Below are 25,749 nucleotides of genomic sequence, written 5' to 3'. Positions count from 1 at the left end.
AATAAATAAAATATTATATGTATGAAATATTGTTTATTTCATCACATCTAGAAAAAGAACGTCTGCAAGCTTTCACCCTTTGACATTATTGCTTGGGAAGTAATAGGCTAGAAGCTAAACTCCCCCATGCCCAGTGAAAGAAAACAACTAAATAAATCTCACATCTCAGTGACTGCTCCCTTAACAGATGCCATACAGGAAGACAGTCCTATCAGCACTACCAGGCACACAGAAAGCACAGTTAAGTTTTCCTATCCTGCCTACCTATGTCCTTTGTGAAGCTTTGCTGTTAGGGGAGAAAACACTGTCCTGTACCCCCATGGCCCACAAGGTCATGCAACTACTCAGTTCTCAATCTCAATAGAATAACTCAGAAACAAAAACAATTTTTAAAAAATGACATAACAGTGCATATTAAATGGGTTAAACAAACCACAAAATGCATCCGCATCCCTCTGTTTGGATCAGCTGCACAGTTGTGATGTTGTCAAGGTTTGCAGTAAATGCAAAACATCCCCATGGCCCAATGACCCCAAAACCATTTCCTCAAAATGGATTGCTTTGCAAACAAGCGTAACGCTTCTGTATCATGTCATCTACCTTAAGGGCCCCCTTAATCAGGAACTTAAGAGTTTTAGAACACTTCCTGACTGTTTTTGACATGCATTTGGCTGCCATCTAATTTTGGAAAAAGCTTGGACTTTTTGTACATGGATAGTGACAGCAGAGTTATTAATGTAGAAACATTTACTGATCCATTATCGCCAAGGAAAGCTCCCAGCTGATTTTTCACATAGCATTAAAAAAAAATCTCATAGTCTCAATGTTGTGGTCCTTGAGTATGGCCATAACTTTAGGCGTTTGACCCCCATTACAACATATTGGTACCCTCATCATTGTTACCATTTTGTCATCGCTGCCACAAGCTTCATTGTAATAGTCCTAATTATTTATGTTAAAAAACAAACAACACAATGATATCAGCAGTCAAGGAGCCTGGAAAGAAAAGCGTCTGGACTTCTTTAGGTTTCCTTGAAGACATTTCTGGACGCTGAGGATGCCAATGTTCACATTTTGGACAGAGAAACCAAATGGTTTGAAAGAGGAGTGAAAGAAGCCATCTATGTCCACTGTGAACAGTCATCTTTGAACATAGGCGCTGGCTTACCAAACCAACTGTCTGTCATCTATAATCCAGTTTTGAGATCCCTTCCCAGACGCCTTAATGCCCACTCACATCCTGGGCCATTTGACCTCAGTAAATCACATGATAGGGTGGGGCGAGGTTTCACATTGGGTTCACCCGAAACATTGGCTGATTGTGGCCCACACCCGTTTTCACACCTTGGCTCGTGTGATTAGGTAGAGGATCAATAGGCGCTCCATGACCCATGTCCCCAGGACACTCCCGTCTGGCTTAAAATCTGGGACAATCCACCAGTTGCTCGTAGAACTGATGAAGCTTCTCGGATGAGAGGTGAAACGTCTTCAAGGAAACTTAAAGAAGTCCAGAAGCTTTTCTTTCCAAGCTCCGTAAACTACGATGACCTGGATGACTGAGAACCTTCACAGACAACATTAACAGCAACTCACCGCTATGCGTGTGGGGATCTTCTGCTCGCCATCTGACCCCTTTTGCTCTCCGTTAGCCCTGCTGTAGTCTGGAGGTTGCTGGTTCGATCCCCGGCTACCTTTTGCTTTACGGTTCCCAGGACCTTGGTGGACTATGCTGAGCAGCTGAAGCGTACTCTCGTGCTCCCGGTCTGTGCTCTCGGCCTGACCTCTCTGATAGCGGTCCGCGCAGGTAGAATGGTGCCTCCTGCACGTCTCTAACCGGGCGCGTAAACGCTCAACTATGGCGTTGTGCAGCTGTGGCACTGTGGAGCTCCTCGAGCTGGCCACCACCGGCCCGTTGCTGACCCCACCGGGCATAGCTCCTAAACCAACACCCAACATGGGTACGTATGTCCCTGCAGCAGACTGAGCGGGGGTCGCTTCTCCCATGCCCGCAGGTCCCTGATAAGTTTATAGACTGAGGTCCACTGTGCTTACAGTGGACCACAGAACGGGCATGGAAGAAAACAAGAAAACGTACTAAAGACTTGCAATGATCCCATGTGAAAAAGAAAAATACTTGGCTGTAGTCTCTGGAGAGAGGGAGCCACTATGGCCTATGATATGTGTTGAAATGTGAGCCAATTATCTTGTCAAACTGGGACTATGATATTATATGATATAAAAGATTAAAGTAAGATACTCTCCATATAAAATCATGCTATGCTCCACGTGGATTAAAAACATGCATTAAAAGTCTCAAAGTTACAGAATTGTACTAGTTTTTCCTCGGGGGATAGGCTCTGTCAGCTTATAATTAAACGTGAAATGATTTACAAACATAAAAGGCTCCGCAGCTGGAATGAATCCGCTCTTGCTTAACGTCTGGAGCTCTGCTCACAGATAAATAGGTTATATTCAATATGAATCCCTTAGATAATTCAAACCCACGGCACGCACAACTTCGGTTTCAGTGGTGATACATTCCGAGTAGCTACATTTTCAGCCTACTTTATCTAAATATTGTACCACTCTCGTTAAAGCCGAGTCCAAGAGTACACTATCGACTATAAATTGAGTGAGAGCAACCGGCTGCAAAAATAGAAGAACCGACAAACACACGAAATCCACTAAACTTCAAGACTCACGGCATTTTTTTGTTTGTTTCGAAATGAGTCCTTTTCTTTGTTGCTTTCCTTTCAATCCGGATAGGAATCTGGTTGCAAACAAGTAAAAAAAAAAACCCAGACCCCCTAAACGCAGGCAGCCGTCGCAGAAGCCGACTGAAATCCGTCTCAAATAGTCCATTGACAATCGTTTGTCCGTGTGGTACACGAAGGCAATAGCGGAGCTACTTACACAGACCCTTATTGTGCGAACATTCTGCTTTTGACATGAACTCGTATGATTAAAAAAGGGGGTCCAGTGGCACACTCTAGTGGAGAAAAGCCTGAACTTGTCTTGCAAGATGTGAACGGTGACAGGAAGGAAGGAATCTTATTAATGTATTTTAAATTTGAACACTGTTGTCTAACCGAAGGAGCACTGAAGGTTCAACCTGTCTGCCAGCTGGTCAAGCTAATCAACTAACACATGTTACCGAACATCTATTCATCCTCTATTTAAAGACACAATAAATCAAAAACATATTCACATCATTAACTAAAGCATGAAAAGAATAGTTAAATCCGGAACTATTCTTTGATCTTTTTTGAGTTAACACGCAGAGTAATTAACCAAGCGAGCCTACAGAACCACTCAAATGAGCCGATTGGCTGCTGACATGTTCCTATACTGTTGTCTTATGTGTCTAGGCCGCGCTGCGTCAAATCTTTGGTAACTTTCAGCTTTCTGTAAATCTTAAAAGTTGGGTAAATGTACTCAGTAGCTTTCAAATATAACAATCACAAAAGTGAATTCGACTATATTTGCTTTGATTTTACACCTTCTCAAAGCAATTTATTGCACTTTCATTCATTAACCGGCTGTTGTTTGAAGTTAATCGTATCTGGTTCAGGCGGAACGAGATATAGGAGATTAAGATACAGCCACAGAATCACGCAGAAACTTGCTCACACAGGATACATGTTTCTGTAAAGCAGAAGGAAGCTGCTCGAGCACCCAGAGGAAAACCACACAAATATGGGGAGATCGTGCAAAGTCCACACAGAGTTCAAGAAGAAATCAATTCCGTTCAACACTGAAGCCTTTTCCAAGTATAATTAGTATAATAAATTGACTATTTGTCTTTGGGGCTGCTTTGATAGCGGAAGACTATAAGACTAGCGGCCACCAACTTGTTAACCCATACGCATATGATTAAAACCTAAGACACTCTCTCACGAATCTGCCAACCCACACTCTCCCCTCCCTTTTAGGCCCTTCTTTATGATGGATATTTCATTAGCTATATGTATAGATGCCTCCCTCAGTCATTCAGTTAACCAATCTTCATCAGGCTCTTGGCTGACTAAGAAATGTTTTGCTTATTAATCATTTTTATTCTCTTTATGGGAAATGGCATGGCCACCCAGTGGTCATTACTGGAAAATGATCCTGAAGCATAATAACAGTCATTATTTAATAAGTAGCAGGCTTATTAAATGACGAGGAATACTGTAGAAACACTTTAAAAAATGATCTGTATTTCAGTACGATAATCTGCGTTTTCCAATTTTGTTCCAAATGCAGCTTTGGGCATAACCCAAAGGAGCTTGTCATCTAATGTTTTATTAGTACTTGACTGCAGCTGCTTTCTTTAACAACAGAGGACAGCATACATTTAACTTCTGTATATTCTGTTTTGGAAGATGTGCTAAGGTATTTTATTTTGGTATTGGTAGCAATTCAAGATGCTAGTGAGTTCTGCTGTGATTTATGATTTGGAGATAGTGGCACACACAAAAGGAGGTAAAGCTGGAGGTGTGAGAGTTGAAGATGCTAATTTCATTGGGAGTGACCAAGCTGGACTTGCCTTTTACAGTGAAAGCATAGTGGACATATTGGACAAAGGACATTGAAAATGGAGCTGCTGGGGAGGAGGAAACAAGGAAGAGGACAGAGAAGGTTCACGGAAGCAGTGAAAGAGGACATGCAGGCGGTTGGTGTGATAGCAGAGATAAGGTGAGATGGAGACAGATAATCCACTGTGGTGACCTCCTAAAGGGAGCAGCCACAGTTTACTGTTTGTGGACAGTAAGATCTCCACCACCGTGTTCAGTTTACAACTAAATGAGAAAGTGTGGTTGAAAGATGAGCTTTGGTTTATATTTAAAGAAGAACTTTAACACCAAGCTTTCACTTCTTGCTTTATTCTACGTCCACATTGTAAGCCTACCATTATACAGGAATAACAAAGTATGGTATTTTTGTGTATTCCAATTTAACTGTACCACAATACCACTGTCATTGTTTTTCTCATATTGCTTCAAAAATCAAGACAGTTTGTATACATCAGTGTTAGTAGAGAGAAGATTCCTTGTTTGATGGTTGTTTTTTTCTTTTTTTTACAATTATCAGCTAAAAAAAACCCACACACACACAATAAATTAATAAATTAACACAAGCAATCTGCTTTACAGTAGTAGCAATAATAGTGGTTAAAAAAAAAATCTTTACAAGTACAGTACGTCAACCCAGTGACAGCCTGACAGTATCTGAACAGTACGTCAACCCAGTCAGGCTGTCATTTAACATACTACAGCTTACAATCTACCACAACACATACACAACTCTTCTGCTTACACATGATCTCTCTAGATAATAAATTACACATCCATTTCATTAACAAAAAAAAAAAAAGACAGACAGGGAGACAGGCTTTTCTTCACTCTTTCCTTTCCTCTCTTGCTCTTTGTGAATCACAGTTCACCTGGGATTTGCCAGTCCAACTTACACTGGCAGCCTTTGCCTTTTTATGATTAGATCATAAAAAATGAAATTTGGGAATTTAAAGAAGAATAATACACTAAACAAACTTAGTTGACTTTAGCCTGTTCCTGTCATAATGCATAACACTTGCTTACATGTATCAGTAAAAAATAATGATTAAAAAGAATATAAAAAAGCTGTAAAAATGGTAGAAAAACATTAAGAAGTAAATCTTAATGAAATAATCCATACCATCTAGCACTCCATGGCCACGCTATTCTTATTAAGGTCAAGAATGGATTCTGTGGTTCCAGCCCACAATGAAATACTGGACTTGAGTTGAACTAGAAACTGATCATTCAGTTGTCCTTACTATAATATGATTCTTCCTGTTTATTCTAAGAATATTGTGAACATTTCTTCAAGGCAAAATGTACGGTCTAAACCGAAATGAAAATATAAGGCAAATTGATCAACAAAAGAAATTTAGTAAACAATATTTCTCAACTGTTGTATAGTGACTACGATCACTGGCAAATATCCACTGTGGCAGATTTCCTTTGCATTCAAAGCACTATGTTACATTATTGTAGTGCTCTTTATGCCTCATACAAGTGCATCAAATTTCTAACAGTCAAAAAGATGCACTGCAATATGTACATCTATTAATAATTTACATACAGGAACAAAAGTACTCCTCAGGGACAAAGCTGTAGTGTGTGGCATTTCAAAGCCTAAAGGCAGAAATCAGTGAATGGAGAGTTCTGGAAAACAGAAATATGCTACTCTTTATCTACTAGACTTTTGTTAATGGTCTCGAGAGACAGAGTACTTGTAAACTACACCTCTTGTCTTATTTCTATTTTTTAATCAGCACAACACAATAATTTTGTTTTTTTCAGTGCACGTTTACATTGAAAATCCATTTGAATATTAACTCAAGTCAAATGTAACGAGGTTTTGTCATCTTGCCTTTCCCATCTTCTTCATTTCACAGATTTGGATGTAACCGACTTTGTTCCTGCATTGAAATAATTGGCCTGCCATCATGCCTGACAGCTTTTAAATATAGTTTGGGCTCATGTTTAATAGAAACCCAGGCAACAGTCATGTACGGTTATCATTAGGGGTTCTGACACAGGCCTTTGCATATTTGTATGGCTATATTTTTTCCCTCTCCTCTTACCAGACATGCACTGCTAAGCTGAAATGATTGCCCGCAGTGAAAATAATCTCTTCACTGCTTCTGCAAGACTCAGCACAAATGATAGATTAAAGTGAAAAGAGAAAGTCAGCCTGCATGCCAAAATTGAAGTGCATCTTGGCATTCCTGAGACCAGCAAGCATACTCTTACAGTATATTAATATGGTTATTGACCAGTTAGCCTCTGCTGCTCTTAAATGGCAAAAACGAAATAAATTGGCAACTAGATGCAAACAAAATTAACTGCTGCAGAGGGTTGAATGGAACTGTGATCAAACAGTGCACTTATAAATAACAGTTTGACAGTAAGGATGATATTATTATCTATTCACTGTTCTAACAGTCTGCGTGAGGAGCTTTGGCAGGGAACTTCACCTGTATGGCCTGATATTCTGCATGCTTGCAGTACACTCTAGTAATAATCATCACAAAGAACAGGCATAAATTAGTTATGGCTTTAGGCCCAAATATTTTAGTTTTAAGCAAGCTCATCCAGTATCCATGGTAATGGTGGCAGAAACGTGACACTGGAGATGGCTGACCTAAAGTGCCCCTACTATGCTTTAAGTTTTTCCTCAACTCTTTAATCTGTTACACAGCCTTTTGTGCATGTAAAAGGTCTGGAAACTTTCAAAGGCCAAACTTTCACTTGTAGCCAAATGAAAGCAAAATCTCTGCTGCTGTAATGTCTGGAATACATTTTTTACACTGCAGGGTTTTTTCTGTATTGCTACTTAGTTATGTCACTGTGACACAATGTTATGAAGTTCATGTAATTGGTTGGTTTGACATGCTCGCTAATAAAGAATGAGGAGCAGCCTTAATTCAATTTAGATGTAGTCAGTTGCTTTATTTCCTATTAAAGTCACTTCTACGAACTCTATAATTCCTTTGCTGTGAGGAACACACACCTACTGCTTTACTGTTGAGTCTTTGGGCACTTCCTGGATCTGAGGAAGTGACCAAGTAAAGTACTTTTAGTTTTTCATAGCAATGTCCCCACAACAATAGGAATATTCTTAAATCTTTAGTGTTAGCACTATGCTAATATGGCTAACTTCACCATCTGTTAGCTTCCCTCCTATAAAAGGAGCAGCTGCAGCAGAATTATGTGAATGTGTGGTGTCTTTCTAGCATGTCTAAAGCTAAAACTGCTACAACTGGGTTAAAAGCTAGGCGAAAAAACAAAACACCCAAAACAAAAAAACCCAACCCAATATCCAGACATGGTATTCAGAGGCGGACAGTGGGTGCTGGAGAGCGTTACAGTATGTTTTGGGTGTGTATATATGTGAGTGGCAGTTTGCTAGGATTTCTGCATAAATAAATGATTTAATATAAAATAACCTTTTTTTTAAATTAAATGTTAATTCAACTATTTCATGCAAAACGTATGTAGCAAACCAGTGGACAAAAGAATTAAACTCTTTAAGGTCCTTAATTCAGCAGGAAAACCTGGTAACACTATCTTGGAGGACTACGATTATACATCTGTGATCAAGGATGTCTTCCTTTTGTCAACTTTTTGGGGAAGTGCTGTAATGGAACCTGTTAGAGGGTGAAAAGAAGTGTCACAGCAATGAGAATCAGAAAACTGCTTGTTGTATTAGAGTTTAATCTATTTTAATTGACTCCCCGAATAAAATGATGAACCTGCATAATAGGGACACTTTAAGGCTTGTTTGTGATGCATAGGTCAGTGTCAGGACTTGACCCCCTTGGCAGGTTCAGTAGACTGTCGCACATCAGTCCATTCCTGCATTGTGTTTTGCAGAGCTTGAGTCTTTTCCTTGTCGACTTGGACATAATCCACCTTCTCGTCCGATGTCACAGAGGACGTAGAGGGCTGTGGAACAATAAATAAAGTTTAATTGCATAATGATAGAAATGAGAAAAGTTAATTTAGTCTATAAAATCCTCTGCTTACTTTTCTGTGTGGGTTGGGTGTCCCAGGCTGGAATTCCAGTGCTAGGTAGTCCACGTTGCCACACTTCCTAGGGGCTGGGCTGCTGGTGCCACTCACGGCTGGGGAGGTAGACGCTGGGTTCTGCTAATGTAATAGGAGGGAGGTTTCACTCACACAGTATGCAGTGAGTTAGCGGTGCATACAAATAAGTGAATCGTTAAAACAAAGAACACAATGTACTCTCCCCAGTCTCCCCATCCAGCTCGCTGGACCTACCATAGCCACATAATTCTCTTCACTGTCTGCAGAGTCGGTGCTGGTGATGCTTTGTGTAGAGATGGGTCTACAGTGCTGGGAGGATGTGCAGTTCATAGCAGGCCTAAAGAAACATAAGGGGGAAAAAAATCTGTAACATCTGTACTGCCTGCTATGTAATGATTCTTGACTGTGTGTGTGGAATCCACTGATATAAGACTCACATGGGTCGTGTCCAGGACATAGTGACTGGACTCTTAAATGGCAGCTCATCAATGATCCCATTGTTCTTCAAATCAAGAGGTGTTGGCTTTGCTGCAGAAAAACAAGAACAGATGTTATTAAAAAAAACATCATGGTCTTCAACAATTTACAACAGATTTTAGAGCTGATTTGAAGCATGCTCTTAGTGAGAAGTGAGAAGCTAAGTGTCAAAATCTCACATTTTCTGTCAGGTTTGAGGTCGCGATAGATAGGCGGTGGTGTAACATCACTGAGACGACTGGGCCTGTGGCACAAGGAGGCACTGCTCGCCTTACGGGCAGGTAAAGTTGCAGAGAATCCTGGGAAATCAAAGTGATGCGGCCCTGGGCTCATAGGAATGTAGATATTCTTAGGACTGTCAGCCTGGCAAGCGCTGAGTGGTGAGGAGCCAGGATTCATGGGCACGTAGTTGTCATCTGAATTGCCGCTGTCTGAGCGAGTCAGTGGTGTCTGTCTCTGCCATCAAAAGAGACAGAGGGCAAATGACTCTCACAATCTCTCTGGACTTGCAGGAAAACTGAGGCACTCAGTTGGAATAAATATAGAAGTATTTCCTTTTCTATCTCTGCAGTTTATGATTGACTGCTGACAGGATCTATCTGAGGAGGCAGTGCAGTTCAAGGGAGGGTTACTCACCAGGTAAGAGCTGAATCCATCATTGACTGACTCCATAGACTGGCCTGAGTGGTTGAAATGGATGAAACGATGTTGATTGTTAGTTTCAAAGGAGGATCCTGTGGAGAAGGGTGAAGGAAATGATCAATATTTACCACTGTCAGAAATTTTGAAAGCGAAAATGCTGCCCGAGTGTAAAAGTAACATTCCATGCCTACATGACTTAAATACTGTATAACAATGCAATAGAGATCAATTTATATGTAGGAAGGGCCTTTTTAATATTTAAAAACAGTGGTCACACATCAGCTCTTGTTTCTACCTATATGATGGCTAAGGATGGACTTTGCAAAGCAATAACCACAGCAAGCTAAGAAGCCATGCATTGTGTCTACGGAAGCTTTTTTCACATGGCAGAAAAAAGCCTGGAATGAAACACTCTGGAGCAGGCTGTATGGCTTGAATTTCATTAGCATTGCAACAGGACAGAGTTTGCCAGACTGGGCTGCTTGTTTCTGCTTAGTTGCTAACTTTAAATCACCAAAATGAAAAGCAGAAGAAAGAGTCAGTGAAAGAGAAGCAGGTGAGTGATGCAAAAAGTGTTTGCTATTTGTCAAAAACAGAGAAGAAGTGAAAACGTATTAGCAAAGCACTCATAGCACTAATTGTTTCCTGCGTACCTCTGTGCAGTCTGATGTTCTCGACAGCAGGGAGAGTATTTCTGCGTGGGATGACTGACACTGCAGACATTACCTCTTCATTCTGGCTCCCTACTGACTGAGGACTCCCCCACTGACCCTCAGACCCTTGACTGGGTTTAGGGGGTCTGGGAGGAGGATTATATGAGGATTCAGAGCTAGAGGGTGTCAAGGCGTTGTGATTTTTATCAAATGTCCTGGGGATCTGATAGAAGGAGCCAGGTGGTGTAGGCAGATCATAGTTATCAGGCAAGCGTTCATTGCTGTGCATTGTGGCAAGGGCATTGCAAGGCGTTTTGAAAGTGTAGACCTCCTCATTCTCAAGCTCAGGATCACCTAGACCACTGTGAGCTGGCGCCTCGGAGCTGTAACCCCTTGGAAGAACGTAGCAGGCCTCCTGGTTCGAGTCATCGTGCACTGGCATCTGGTGTTTTCCTGGCTTGGGAAGGCTGTAAAAGCCATGCAGCTGCGCACTCTTGCTTCGTGTGGACTGGGAGAAACTGGCACTTCTGCAGCACAGAGAGGATACACACAAACACACACACAAGTTTTTTATTCTGGAAACTTTCTTGCTGCTTTTCCTTTATCTACCTTTCTTTTTCTCGTGTCTTGAATTAAGTACTGCGCCAGCCTATCTAAACAAAAATGAACCATCATCTCTTCTATTACAGTGTTTACTGTCACTTTAGTGTAATCACCAAAATAGCCACTAGATGGTACCATGGCACTACAGAGGGAACTTTACCTTTATAAACATTAAGCACACAATTAAAGAACAATATACTTGATATCCAGTTAATGATACCTATGGAGCTAAAATACCTTATTTAGTGATTTAGTTATTTTTTAGATGGCTCAATGAACAATACAAGTATTGTATCCAATGCCACAGGCAACATTTTTGCCTCTAATGCCTGGGGGGACGGGCTTTTTTGAATTCAGTATTTTTAATCATTCTTTGAAAAGCTTCTTTATTTTTATGTTTTCAGCATTGACAAAAGAGGGTTTCCCTGTCAAGGGAGGGGGAGGGGGAACTCTATGACTTTCCCAGAGTTTCTCAGTCTCGGTTAGGCACCCTAGGGACATGCCTCATTTAGTCTGGCTCCTTTGAAGGGCTTGACCTTGAGAGAAAACCAAAGCAACGCTACTCCTTAGAAATTTCGGTCTAGTTAGTGGAGCAATGCAACTGAAAGTTATCCTCAGTTAGTTGTTTCTGTATGTTTGCTGAGGAGGCTGTGTGCAAATATGCAATTTAAATTGCAGGCTTCTAATGGTTACATGAACTCTTTATTGCAATAAGAGATAATGCATTAATGCCACACCATTAATATTGACATAACATTTTGCTCTCTCTAATCTAATTTCTTTTTCATGTCAAATAACACACTTTGTGCCATCAATTCTTCTTCTTCTGTCTCCTGTGGATTTTCATAATCAATCAATAATTTTGCTCATTGCTCGGTATTCCATCATTGTGGCTGATTTGTGGGCTTTTTACACAGATTAATTCTAGTCAGACCCATGGAGTTTCATTCTGACATGAATCATACCCTGCCACCAGATGCCTGTCTTAATTAGCACAATCGTGAAACAGAAGCTAGCGACATAAATATCTGCATAAAGCTGATGAGATGGATTGTGAGGTTTGATTTCCTGGGTTTTGCAGAGGTCCAATGCAGCAGATTTATGTGCAAATCGTGTGGCTGAGAGGGCAGTTCTTCCCTGGGTGAGTTTAAACCTATAGGAGTGATGAATTGCTGCCTCAACCTCATTGATCATCTACTGTGCCGGCTATCTGCTGAATGGCATCATTATTAAAGCTGACTTTTGATTCTTAAAAAATGGGCACGAAGGCGGTAGAAAGCGAGGTGCATGCAGATGCAAAACACAAGAGCGCATTTAATACAAATGCCTGGTCCCTTTTTTTCTCCTGCTCAGCATATAGCTGACGCAGGCATTTATGTGCCTACTTCTAGTTACCCCACATGTATTCACACCTCTGCATTTGTTCACATTTTGTTTTACAACCACAAAGCTAGGGCGTTATCACATGTTACAAAATCATATAAAGTCTAGCATGCTGTTGTATTTTTTAGATAAACACGTATTGACCTTTAATTTAAGGCAAGCAACATGTTTCAAAAAAGGTTGAAATAGAGCAACAAAAGACTGTAAATGCATAACATGGAGAAAAAAAATACACCTAGTGGAATAACTACTTTGTTTAATTAATAACAGGACATCCTAGAGTGGCTGAGACTTACGCAAGTGTAGATGGTGAGGGTCTGCTCCTATAAGAAAGACCTTATGGGCAAATCGCTCAGCATTTTAAAAATAATGGTTCTTAATTTAATGCTGTCAAAAATATGGAGATCAGGATCTATGATGCATATTATTAAAAAGAATTCAGCGAATTATGATAAATGTCTATTAGACACATATTAATCTGTAATGGAAATCCCTGAATAGCACTTTGCAAGAGGATTTTAAGTGAATGCATTTTATCACTACATTTGCAAGTATATTTTAAACCATGAAAAGAAAAAATAAATCAATACGACAATACAACCAACAGCAGGCTCTGGTTGCAAAAAATGGCCTGCCTGCAGTCCAGACCTGTAAACCCACTGAAACATTTGGCACATCATGAAATGCAACAAAGAAAGCTGAAATCTGTTGAGCAGCTGGATCCTCTATCAGCCTAGAGTCTGAACATTTTCGGCTTTCAAAAACTGCAGCAATTGTTCTCTTCAGTGTTTACAGACAGTTAAAAGAAAAGATGATGCAGTACTCTGACAAATATATCCATGTACCAATTTTTTTAGATGATTAAATTAAAATTTGGCAAAAATCAAAAAGAAATTAAAATGTATCACTTTCAACATTTGGCAATTTGTCTTTGTAGTACTTTCAATGAAACACTTGATTAAAGAAATTTGCAACTAACTGCATTCAATGTTTGTCATTTTTCAAATGACTGATTAAGATAATTAAACACAAGCCTGGGTCATGGCTGGATCTTGTTTAGAGCCTTTTTGCATTAATGTGACAAAATACTTTCATTTTTATAGTATTTGCTACACTGAATAAACCAAAAAGATCCAACATCTGATTGTTTATTCTAATAATTATCAGCACAGCAAACCAAATGTTTATACCATGTTACAAAATGCAATCCACTATACTTTTTCTCATTTTCAAATTGGATATAATTTCAGTGAATAATGAATACCTTCTTTGTTTATACTGTTTGGTTATGCTTCATCATATGCGCTTCCACAGCACATGCGGCACTCACACGAACACACACACACACACACACACTTGGTGACATCACAATTCTCAACCCTACGATGTTACTTCTAACCCTCAGAGGCTTCTAAGCTGAGGAAACGCTGTAAACCTGTACGTTGACCTGCATTAACGGAAAACAGGAAACTAACACAGGACGCCTGAAGGTCGTGACCTTTACCGTGCACTTTCTGTCTTCCTGCTAATGCACTGGTGGAGGAGGAGGTAGTCCTGGGGAGCGCTGTTGGACATGGAGTTATGGTGTGTGTGGCGCACAGGCACATCAAATGTGAAGAGCACTGGCTGGCTGGAATGGACGGGGGCAGAGGACTTGCGTTCTCCGGTCAAAGGAGCCATTGAGCTGGTGACATCTGCTCCAACAGAACGGGGCATATGGTGTAACCTGCCATCTGCAGAGAGGAGACATTGGAATAATTGATTATTTCACTTAGGTTAGTTTTCTGTTGAAGTGATATGTTGCACAGTATTATGCTTTAGAAATTATGAGCTTAGTAATCATCCCTTACAAATTTCACTTCTGCTGTCAAAATCTTTGCACTAAAGGGTGAAAGGGTTCTAGGTCTTCAGATGACCTAGTCTTGTAGTTAGGCGCAATCAGTCTACACTCAAATCAATAGAGAACAGGGATTTATCTCTAGGGAAGACAGAAAATCGTATCCTCTTGCCTTTTGGGATGCAGAGAACAAGCAGTTGAACAGCACATGATCCTTTTTGACCAAGGTCAATGTGCCTGTTTTTTATTTTTATGGAGCAACCTACTGTTTTGCACAGTGGGACTATGTGAACAACATGATCTCACAATCTTATTGCTTCTGTGTGACATCCCTGATATTTTCCACTGAAAGACTATAAAGAAAAGACAAATCTGAGATGGGGATGCTGGAAATAGACTGGGCAGAAAGCCAAAATGAGGAGGTGCACACTGAGCAGAAGGAGTAGTGAGTAGGCAGCCCACTGAAACATCGACCTATGGTGCATTGTGCAACACTAGCTGATAGGCGAAAGAGAAAAAATCTCAGCTACTGCTGACAGTAATCTCTTTCTTTCACTGTACAGTAAATGAAAGATTTTGCATAAGCAAGAATCTTTGAAGCTTAAAAAGAGAAAATAATGCCTGACAACAGTCTTGAACCAAAACATATAAACGAGGACAAAAAGAAAATCTTTCCCTTTTTAGAAGCAGGAGGGAGTGTAAAAATCAACTTTCCCGTCAGACAAATGACTAGTATTGCTTTTCACTTTTTCGTTGAATTTGTCTGTCCACTGTGACTCTCCTCAATCTTTATCAGGCCTTTACAAAGCAAGCTATGGGTCAAACTGCCCTTTAAGAAGAAGGCAATGTTCTGTGAGTCATAATATGTGCTGAGAAACAGATACAAATGTGGTGTGTGAGCATGTGTGTATGCATGTTGGACAGTTGGAGGGTGGGGGTTTTCTGGAGTCCAATTTGCTGAATGAGGTCACATCCATGCCTGAGGGGAAAAAAGGGCTATGCTATGAGGACTCCAAGCTAGTGGACACAAGCGAGATGCCCAGGCCCACAGCAACACAGGCGGGGACTCTCCCCAGTGATCCTCAATTACACCATTGTTCTGAGCAATTCCATTCTCCCTAGGCTGGTTAGGCATCATCTCCTTTCTCCACAAAAAGCTTTGTAAAAGCTTTCATCCAGTGCGGTGAGTACTAGGCCCATGAATATGGGTAGATATATTGATTTGTTGTCGAAAAATAGCCCCCCCCCCTCGCGCGCACTAGAGCGGAGAGATGCAATGAAAAAAACAGAAGCAGGCTTGATGACTTTGATCCTGCGGAGACAACAAAACTTCAACTAAAGAGTAACATGTGACCGCTGCACAAGATAATGTTTTTCTCTATGTTCTGAGAGATTTTTGATTAACTGCACATATCACTGTCAGAATCAGAACAACATGAAGGATGACTGCTTCAGTGTGCTGATGGAACAGCCTATATGGCTCATCACTGACACTAATGGACCTAATGATGTATGTTGCCACTGGAAAGCAATTCCAGCAACACAGAACAAAGCCGCAAAACAGAAACAGAGAGAAGAGCAGAAAATAAAAACACTCATATGTCCCAACAGATGCTCCTACAAATTTTTCGCTACACTAGCTAATGTACTGGGACGCTCAAAGTAAGGTGGAAAAATGCTTATTATTTACCAGAGTCGTATAAATAACAATACCACAGCTTAAAAAGTAAGCCAATAAAACTATGAGGAAGGAGTCAAATAAAATAAGAGGTTAGTAGTGATTTTTGTTTCTTTTTTTCTTCGGTTTTTAGTTTTGAGGCTGATTTCATTACCCAAAACGGTTTCTTTTCACTGAATTCAAACAGAAGCACCAACATCAAAGGCAGTTTAAAAAGACAAAGAGTTCTTTCCATGCTTGAAACAAATATCAGACCATCAACAGCAATGCATTGAAGGACCCTTTTGGTCGGTGAATGACACATGGCTTTGCTGGGTCAAAGAGCTCCTAAGTTCATGAGCAATTTTCCAATTATGTTCTATAATACATCACCTACTGTCTCATTGAGTCTGTGGCCATAATCTAATATAAGCTGGCTGCTGCTCAGAGGGCCAAAATTAGAACCATGCTGGATCACTCATGACAAGAAGGTCTTTGTAGCGTGCTCATTTCCTCCCAGTCCAACCAGAATAAGACATAGACATATGATAATTTAATATGAAATTAGAAATAAAAATAGAAAGTACCACTGACCTATTGAATTGAAATATACAGGAAGCAGCTGAATTTTTCATCAGCGTTGCAACTGCAACCCTTAAATACTGCATAAAAGATAATGATTTAAGGTACACTCTAAACACATGCCTTGAATGTAAGTACTTCAAAATTATTTCCTTAATGGTTGTTGTCAGAGATTGCACTTAACAATACCATCTTGTGGCTCAAACAGCTGCAGTAAGTACTGCACATTAACCTCAGATACATCAAGAGTCTACACAAAGGCCTGGCAGTGGTCTTGGTTTTGGTGGTGGTGCTGATGATTGTGGGGGTTGTTGTGTGTGTCTGTGTGCGAGACACAATAAGGTGACACAATATGTCTGAGGTCTGTGTGCCCTTGAAAAGGAGACCACTACTTTTGGACGTTCATCTGAAAATGTATTCGTTACATGAGCACTAAACTGTTTCTACTGCTGAGTCCAAGTGCTGAACATAGCTACATTATTTGTTGTCCAAATCTGCTTGGCAGTCTATAAAAAAGCACTGTGTCCCAGTAGGCTACATACTGGGTCCATTTGGATGTGTGGTTGCTGAGGGTATGGGATGTTTCCATGACAGTGATATAATTGGATGAAGAAGAAACTAACACCAGCAGTGAAGAGAGATGTTTGCATGGCATTCTTACTCTGCTAGAGCAAGGTTTCCCTTGAAAATAGTTCACAAGAGTATTACGCAGACTAAACACGCAGGAGCTGATCACATTACCCCCCGTGCCCACTCAATACCATGTGAGCATCACCATCTGACCCCACAGTAACATCAGTTCTCCCTCAAAACACTGCACTCATCAATCAATTAAATGGCTTGTGCTATTCTGGGCCGCTGAATTATAGAGTCTGGCTAAATTATAAAACTGAAAATAATTTTCAATCTCATGATCCACTTCTATAAGGTGATGGATAGATATAAAAAGAAATAAATAGATATAAATAGACTGTAAATAAAAGATAGACACAGCCGCTGGGTTTTTGGATTCCTCTTTCAAAACCTTGAGTTTGGCATTTTAATTGTCAACATTTTTTTAAACCAAACACCAAAAGAGGGCTATGGATCTAGGAGACATGGAGAGCACTGCATACAGCAGCATCTTATAAATCACAAGGTAGCAAAGCTCTAATTTGTATCCTACCATATTGAATTTTACCTTAAAAATATAAAATATTAACATCATGCCGCATCAATAAAGACATAAGACAGGCAAACTGAGATGAGCAGGCGTTACTTTTTCATAGACTTCTATACGGTAGAACTGAATTTCTTTTTACAACCATAAGGAGTCGCCCCAAAGCTTTTAACATAAATGCACATTTAGGGGTCCAACTTATAAAGAGTGTGTATATTGCTCTTGTCGCTAGTCATCTTAAAAACTCGTTACATCCATTTTTAACAAGTGTATATACTATGTACTGTTAGATCTAATAATTCTTGACAAATACAGCTTTACAGTATAGAAAATGGATAAACTTGCAAAAAAAATTTTTTCCATGAGGTCTCCATTTGTACTGTTCACAAGTTTCTCTAAAATGAAACTTGTAAATCAACAGTCACATGGTGCTAATGAAAAATTGCAAGGCAGAAGGGGGAAAAGGAAATGGTCAGACACTAATACAGGATGAATATAACTTGTTCTGATTTTCTGCTTAAAAAACATATACCTAATAAATGCATGTGCCACTTTTTCCTAATTGCTGTTTAGAAAAAGTGTAGGCATGAGAGTTATGCAGCTTCTCCTAAGCAAGGTTTGAGCAGAATATCAGTGCAGCAAAGATTGCACTGTGGCTCATGTGATTATTCTGATTCATCTATGCATTTGAATTAATTTGTAAAATGATACTCCTTTAGTAGTAGCTTGCCACCACTGTTTCTATAAATGCGCACATCATCCCGTCTGTTTTATTTGAACGTATTTTGATTTCATAAGGACAAGAAAATGCAAAGATTATCTTGGTTTCATAACTTTCACTACTGCTTTCAGTTTGCTGCAATAAGTTAAATTCCTGTCTTGAAATGGAGCTTTACGTCTTGCCATTTCCTGCCACAGCATAACTGACTTTTCACGTTTTTTTTTTTTTTTCACGGTTAATGTGCAAGAAAAAAAACAAAACAATGACCAATATTTTTTTTTTTTTATCTTTATATCTTTAAGCAGGTTCCTAGTACAAAATCTCTGCCTTTATTTATGAATGACCAAATGGGGAAGTTTCAAGTAGATCACAATATTCCCTCGACAGTAACAGTTGCATTATTCTTTTCAAAACTGGCCACATCCCTCCATTCATCCATTTTAATGCCTCTACAATTCAAGCTGCTGCATTTACAGTTATTAATAGATTTTTTTCATTTCATGGCTGCTAACATGATCCATCAAAAAACAAAAGAATGAGTCTTATCATGTAAAAGATGGACCAAAAAAAGTACTGCTCACAAGAAAGAAAAAAAAAATCACCCCTAACTGGAGATTATCCTTGTCTCTGAGTTCAAACAGCCAGCCGAGAGCAGAACAAAGCCCATGATTGACGAGACGATGTTCCATTCATTAGATTGTGCTCGGGGGTGGGTCTCCCCGGGTGCAGGCACACGCCACACACCCAGCCATCAGCATCTGATAACAACAACACTCATCAACAGATTGGAAAAACATGCAATTTGGGATGTGTCTATGTAAGGAAATCAGTTTCAAAATTACTCTTTAGTAATCCTCACTTTTGTCTAGTTAACAACAAATTGGTGTTGGACATCAATACTTGTTCAAAATGAAAATATTAACTGTAACATGCTTGTAACTGAAAACAACCACTAAAGTGAAAACGATTCTTTCTTTATGCATCTTTGAACATCCCAAAGCTGCTGAAATTCTTTATTTTACAAACAGAAAAGTCAGCCCCTTCTATAACAATTTTGATGACGAGTGTGTACAATACATTCTCAAGTCTCTGGTTTTCAGAAATGCTGCCACTGATATTGTGGTTTGCATGGCATTGGCAGCAACAGAAACCTGTCCTCAGACTGCTCTTTGGCAGCAGAAACCTGACCTTCCAGAGCCATGGAGTCTCATTGTTTCAACAAAAATCAATGCAGATGAAGGGCACTTTGGGAGGGGAGAAGGCAGAAATGCATTTAGAGATTGTAAGACATGAAACAGGGACTGTGAAATATGGTTTGCATAATATTTAAGCATATATATATATATGTGTGTGTGAGACGTGAGCATGGCCCGTCTCTCTCTCTCTCTCTCTACATATATATATATATATATATAAATATATATATTTAGAGAGATATTTACAGAGCAACAGCGAGAGCAGTAGAGCAGTCTGCTCTTAGAGTAACAAAACTTTAAGGATATTACATAACTGAAAAATATATTTGCACAGTAGTTCCTCTAAAGAAGAACAATACTAAGAGTGTTAGCACAAGTAATGTGCCAAATGCCATACTGGAACTGACTGGAAAATGTATGAATGCAAGTGTGAGAAAGTGTGCATATGAAAGGGAAACAGAAAAACAATGAGTCACATTACAAGATAGCGAGACAACAAGAGGGTTGTGTAACAATGAACTGTTAAGTGCTACAATTGGCCATCCTTCCTAATAGTTTTGACTTGAGCTGCAGCTTACTTCTGGCAGATAAAGCCAACTCTGACTGACAAAAGGTAACTTCAAATCAAGGTACTGATATAAGAGATCCTGCCAAAAATTCACAAATATACAGAAATAGAAACACTTAAGCTTTCCTTGACAAACTATTTTCTAGCTAAAACTACTTATGCTGTTCGTGATTATTGTAGAATTCACACTGACAGTGTAGCAAGAACAAGAAGTGTGACACTTTGCACAATCTGTAATATTGAGTTCTTGCTGTTACTGGACTGCAACAGTTGTTGAAAAACTAAAATATGGAAGCTGATTTAATCAAGTCTCTGTATGACACGAAACATGATATCTGCATAATTAAGTATTTGTGTTTGTATGTATCTGTCACATTATGCAATTTCCATAAGAGGAAGCAACTTCTTATTTGTTTTCCAGCCTAGCTTGTTTTCTTTCAAAGAGGGAATTCCCAGTCTGTTAGATGACACACACGTCATTGCTGCAGCTGCCTGCTAAGAGAAGAACCCATAAAATATCTTTATAGCTAAAATATGTTTATCATATTTGATTTTCTGTTAGCTTCAGTGAGCATCCACAAATGCCAGCACCTTCATGAAAATATAATCACAAAACACACAAATGAAAGATTGAGCAACCGATCAAATTTCAGCAATTAACAACAGTTGATTTGTTGCATGGTTAAATGGCTCACCCCCACAAGTGCTATGTGTTCATGGGCGACTGAGATCAGAGAGGTTGCAGGAAGAATACTGATGCAGGCACGAGGTCACAGGGTTGCATCGTTACTGCACGCCTCCTCGTCCCATACACTTCTCTTACTAACAAACATTTGCTCAGTGACCTCAACGTTTGCATGCAGCCCATCACTGACAGGCAGTTTCTTCCAGCTGGAATGTGCTAAAAGAAAGAACTACCACACGGCAGGACTGTGTTGTCAGAACGGTACTGAAACATTTCAACAGCAGTTTTGGTTATTAGCTAAAATATAATTCAGACTACCTACATCCTTTTTTGACCATAATTACTGGCACTTCTGTTGGCAGTCAATTATCTGTGGTTGATAAAAGCCCAGCTGGGGTCACTAATGGCAAAGATACTTCCGGCTGCTCCTTTATTCACATAAAGAAGCCATAGGGGCTAGCTCCTAATTTTTTTTTACAAAGTATTATATATAAAAAAAATACTGCTTTACACTACTTACTACATTACTTTTGCATTACAGCAGAAATGTCCAGTTTCATGTATTATTAACTTGAATGAAGGTTTGCAACCTTTTAGAAAAAGGTTCATATTTTCCCCACTTAAAGAGAATTTCACAAAAAATGTTGTGGTGACGGTGGTTATGTTGTTGAAATACGCAACATTTCCTCTTCAGATGCTACGAGACAAAATGTGGTGGCAGCACTGGTGAGTTTTTCTGATATTCTGGACTGGGTGCAGTTTGTACTTTGCAGTTAAATTTTTATCAGAGCAAAAAATTCAAAATAATGCGCCTATCTGAACTCTTCTAAAGCTCTAGGCCATACTACTATTCTTGACTCTTCATCTACTACATGACCTAAAGTCAGGCAGTTGTTCAAGGATTTATGAGTAGGCACATTTGATGGTTTTTGCATTTAAAAAAACATGATTACTGACTTTACAAATAGTAATAAAATAGTAATGTGCTTTTTTTTATTACTATGTGATGTCAGTAATGCAATACTGTTTTGTAACGCATTACACAAAAGATTCAAATGTAATCTTTAAACAAATAAAACCTCTGGATATAGGGTTTGTAGAGCTTTTAAAGCCCTTTAAGGAAAACTTTAGATTTTGCTCTGCATAAATGAAGGACTTTACAGGGTACATTACTGGATCTTAGTTTTTTTCCCACATTGAGTCGGAATTCTTTACTAATTGTATCAACATGCCTTTGCTTTTTCAACAGGACAGCAGTACTGAAAGGCAAAATGTGCACCACTAGCTAACTGCACATTGGGCGAGTGTTGATAGATGCAGTTGAAGATGTGATCATTTATTTTCACTGAGACACTGAGAACAAGCTGATAGCAAACAAGGCACCAGGCAGGCGGTACTACCAGGAAGGGAAGGATGGATCTGCATGAAAGTCAACAACTTACTCCCTGGAAAATTATGACCTGTGCACGAAACTCTTGTGTAAAGCTAGTTTTACAAGGAAGTTAAATATTACGTGGACTGATCTTGAGATGTGTGTGGTGATAAATTCTTATATCTAGTAACAGATGGGAAAGAGACCAGGATGAAGAGGCAATGCTTTTTAATTAAAAAAGAACCCAATAGATTTAGCTTGTCTGGGTGGGGGAGGAGTGATATACAAAATATTTTAATCTTCAAAAAAGATTCATTTTATATCACACATAGCTACAACACCTATTCTATTGTTACGCTCTATTTTAGCCCCTATTTGTCCCTCCCAGCACGTCAGCACGCACGATAATTAGCCAATATCAGTTATTTATGTAACCACGGTAACCCTTTGAAGTACTGTCAACTAAGAATAACCTGCAGCCACAGGTGGCTACTAACATTTAGAGTGGTTATTTTACATTTAAATATTGCTGAACTAAAGTAACATGCTAAGCTTTAACTCATGTAAATGATTATTTTTGTTGTCATAAAATCTTCACTTTAGTGGCTTTTATTTCACCACTTTAGGCTCCTATAGTAATTTTGTCATCTCCACCAGTACTGCTGTGAAAACAAGCCAGAAGCATGACTGTATTAAGTCCCATGACCATTTTTTTCATGGTAATCAAATTTTGCTCGTTGTTGTCAATTATCACCCCATCCAGTCATACACTGAACATGACTTCCACATAGCTAGCCAAACCAAATATGGTCACTTTCAGTTCAGAAACAATACCAAAACACAGGACAGCAATGACCAAAATGCCAAATGCAAAGCTTAAAAATAGTAGCCGACAAACTGTACTGTCATGAAGGGGAACCATGCATGGGAGCACAAGAATTTTTAAGAAAGATGAATTGGATAAAATCCCCCGAACAAACATTTTTAATGCCCATCTCCAGCATTAAAACACTTGAAGTACTTATTAGTTCTAGTTTGCCATGCTAATTAAAATCAGAGTTTATCTGAAGATGAAAACCCTCAAGCACAAACAATACCAGGAATCAAGATTTCTTCAAGTGGCTTTTCAGAGAATTCACTTAGACAAAAAAGGATGTTAAATTACAATTCATCATCTAATAGTATAAAAATAGAACCTGACTGTCACTGACTAAATAGTTCTGTGAATACAACAAAATAGTTACTTCCCTGTGAAAAGGCTGATGTGGCGTGCACACTAAAGAGGCTGTACTCACTAAAGCAGTTGTCATGACATACGCACTTTCCAAACCCAGTCCCTTAGCCTTACTCTGCTGGCCATAGTTGATACAATTTCAAATTCATCACAGGACTTTCATAATTATTGAACGTGAACCAAAGAGCTCTCCGCATGATGTGAGGATTATTACACTCTTCCTAGTTGTTTTTAATTCCACACCTGGTCATATTGCATGTTACACATGATCAACCATGTGCACAAAGACTAACGTCCACCAGCTGCCAGATGGCGGGAAAACAACAGCAAGAATATAATCTGGATAGGTTGGAATAAAAATAATAAAAATGGCAAGCATCATGAGCTAGAGTAACTGTAGCTACATATTTATTTTAATGTTCCTATGGAGATATTTTTACATACACCAAAAATCTTGATCTATGGATTGTTATCTATAAAGGCAATACATTCACATGCACAATGGATCATAATTTAAGCGGTACCAAAATCTATATCAAAAACAAACTTTTAAAAAAGTCATTCTGGATATAAAAAAGTAGAGGGATGACCATTTCTTAAAAAAAAAATCTATCAGTCTCAGACAATGTGTCTATTTATTTGACAGAAATGTTGCCATTGACATTATGTGGTTAAATCTCTGTTCATATTTAACAATAAAAGGTTCAAATAACATGCAAAAGTACAACAGGGGATTCATAAAAGGCAGATGACAATATTCTGCTTTATAAAACTGTAGTGTTTATTTATTAAAAGCATTAGGTGATATTTTTAAGCTTTCCTAAAAACACAGAAAAGAAGCAATGCATCCTTTTAACACCTTAAGTGAGTTGTTTTTTGGTTATTTTGGTCTGTAAAAGATTTTTTGAAAATTTGAATTCAAGGCAGACCAAATAACAGACCAAAGGGAAATTAATTGTCTTGGCTAGCCCAAAAGATAATACATGGAAATACAAAGTAAAATTCGCAGAGATTTCCTTCAGTGAATTAAAGATTTTAAAAAGAGGATAGAAGAAAGACAAACAGAAACCGAGGCTGATAGATGAGCAACTGTGTTTCTGTTCCCTACCGTGGCTTTCGTCCGACTGGTTGAAACCACACAGGTGGCAGATGGAGCGGACCCACTTGTTCATCTCTTCCTCAGTCTCAGCTACAAGATAGAAAGTGCGGTCTACAGTCTTGATGTCAAATACATAGCTGTCCTGGAACTCCTTCCTCTTAAAGGTCAGGCCTGCATCGACCTGCTCACAGCACTGCAGGTCGATCACCCGAATGGGCTTCTTAGAGTGATCATTCTTGTAGTACTCCAGAACGTCAGGGTCACCACTCATGCGGCCACTGCGAAGTATAAACCAGCGTTTCTTCCATGCCTGGAAATGAGATTGAAAATGTAAGAACGTGAATCCAGAACAAAACAAAGCAAAACAAAACACAAATACCAAATTATACAAAAGTTTTATTAAAAAATATATATATACAGATATATATACAAAAATATATACATTGTCATATATACATGTGTATAATTTTATAAACACACACACAATATATAGTTGGCCTGTAAGTGTTGCACAAAAAGACAAAAGCTATTTCTGCACATACGTGGTTGTGTGTGGTTTGTATGTGTGTTAGACACTGTGGGGTGAGGGGGCAGCAGGTGTTTGCTCTCTCCCAACGTATTTCCTGTGCCGATATCCCTCCTTAAGCTGAGACTAGCAGCGCTCCTCTATGACAGCTTCAGACTGCAGCCTCCTGCCACCTTAAAAAACTGGTAATTCACACTTCTTCGTCCAATCAAAATCATGCCACTCCTGCAAACCATCATGTCAACAGATTTTTGCCCGAGTGTAAATAAGCATCGTGCAGCGTAACCACACGAAAAGCAGCAAAAGGTTCATATTTGATAAGGCAAACAGCTATAATAGCAAGAGAACTACAATGTCACACGTTTCACACCATTAACATTGTTGTATGTATCAAATGGAAACGAGTAAAGGAAGAACGATGGCCTTCAATACAACAGTTCAATGTAGTTTTCCAGTGGCTGTCTAAAGGGACTCTGTGTTCTCTATGTTCAGAAACAAAAGAGGAAGATAGACCAGGAAGGCAAAGGAGGAGTAAAGGAGGGTTGGGGAGAGTAGGGGGAGACTTTTGGACATTTGCCATGATGCACTTCTGCAAGGCAATGTCTCACGTTCAGGCTGCTGACACACAGGATTCTGCAGGCACTCTCTCTCTCTCCATCAACACAGACACTGCCGCAAGGCTAACACCTCCCCCCAAACAGACAGACAGACAGACAAACAGACACACACACACACACACACACACACACACACACACACACAGGGCAGAAAAATGGATT

At 39.3% G+C, this 25,749-nt stretch overlaps 2 protein-coding genes across 5 annotated transcripts in view; both read right to left on the bottom strand.

Annotated features, from left to right (window-relative positions):
* maml2 (mastermind like transcriptional coactivator 2) overlaps positions 1–2,956 on the bottom strand; it is a 33,921-nt gene extending 30,965 nt beyond the window's left edge. The window contains exon 1 of the mRNA XM_005455069.4: positions 1,594–2,956. Within this exon, the coding sequence (XP_005455126.1) occupies positions 1,594–2,004 (411 nt within the window). The 5' untranslated portion in view covers positions 2,005–2,956. The remainder of the gene's footprint in view (positions 1–1,593) is intronic.
* Positions 2,957–4,849: 1,893 nt separating this feature from the next.
* gab2 (GRB2-associated binding protein 2) overlaps positions 4,850–25,749 on the bottom strand; it is a 34,613-nt gene continuing 13,713 nt past the window's right edge. The window contains exons 2-10 of one of the 4 annotated variants that reach the window (XM_005455068.4): positions 24,454–24,754; positions 13,839–14,067; positions 10,349–10,875; positions 9,690–9,787; positions 9,233–9,509; positions 9,014–9,104; positions 8,811–8,913; positions 8,556–8,675; positions 4,850–8,474 (exon numbers count right to left, since the gene is read on the bottom strand). In XM_005455068.4, the coding sequence (XP_005455125.1) occupies positions 8,331–8,474; positions 8,556–8,675; positions 8,811–8,913; positions 9,014–9,104; positions 9,233–9,509; positions 9,690–9,787; positions 10,349–10,875; positions 13,839–14,067; positions 24,454–24,754 (1,890 nt within the window). In that variant the 3' untranslated portion in view covers positions 4,850–8,330. Of the gene's footprint in view, positions 8,475–8,555; positions 8,679–8,810; positions 8,914–9,013; positions 9,105–9,232; positions 9,510–9,689; positions 9,788–10,348; positions 10,876–13,838; positions 14,068–23,406; positions 23,542–24,453; positions 24,755–25,749 lie in introns of those variants that run through there. The other 3 variants (XM_005455067.4, XM_025898116.1, XM_025898117.1) reach the window with 3 other exon arrangements.

Source organism: Oreochromis niloticus, linkage group LG14 (genome assembly GCF_001858045.2).
Source record: "Oreochromis niloticus isolate F11D_XX linkage group LG14, O_niloticus_UMD_NMBU, whole genome shotgun sequence".
NCBI lineage: Eukaryota > Metazoa > Chordata > Actinopteri > Cichliformes > Cichlidae > Oreochromis > Oreochromis niloticus.
Note: the sequence above shows the minus strand (reverse complement) of the source record. Positions and strands in the feature narration are given on the sequence as shown.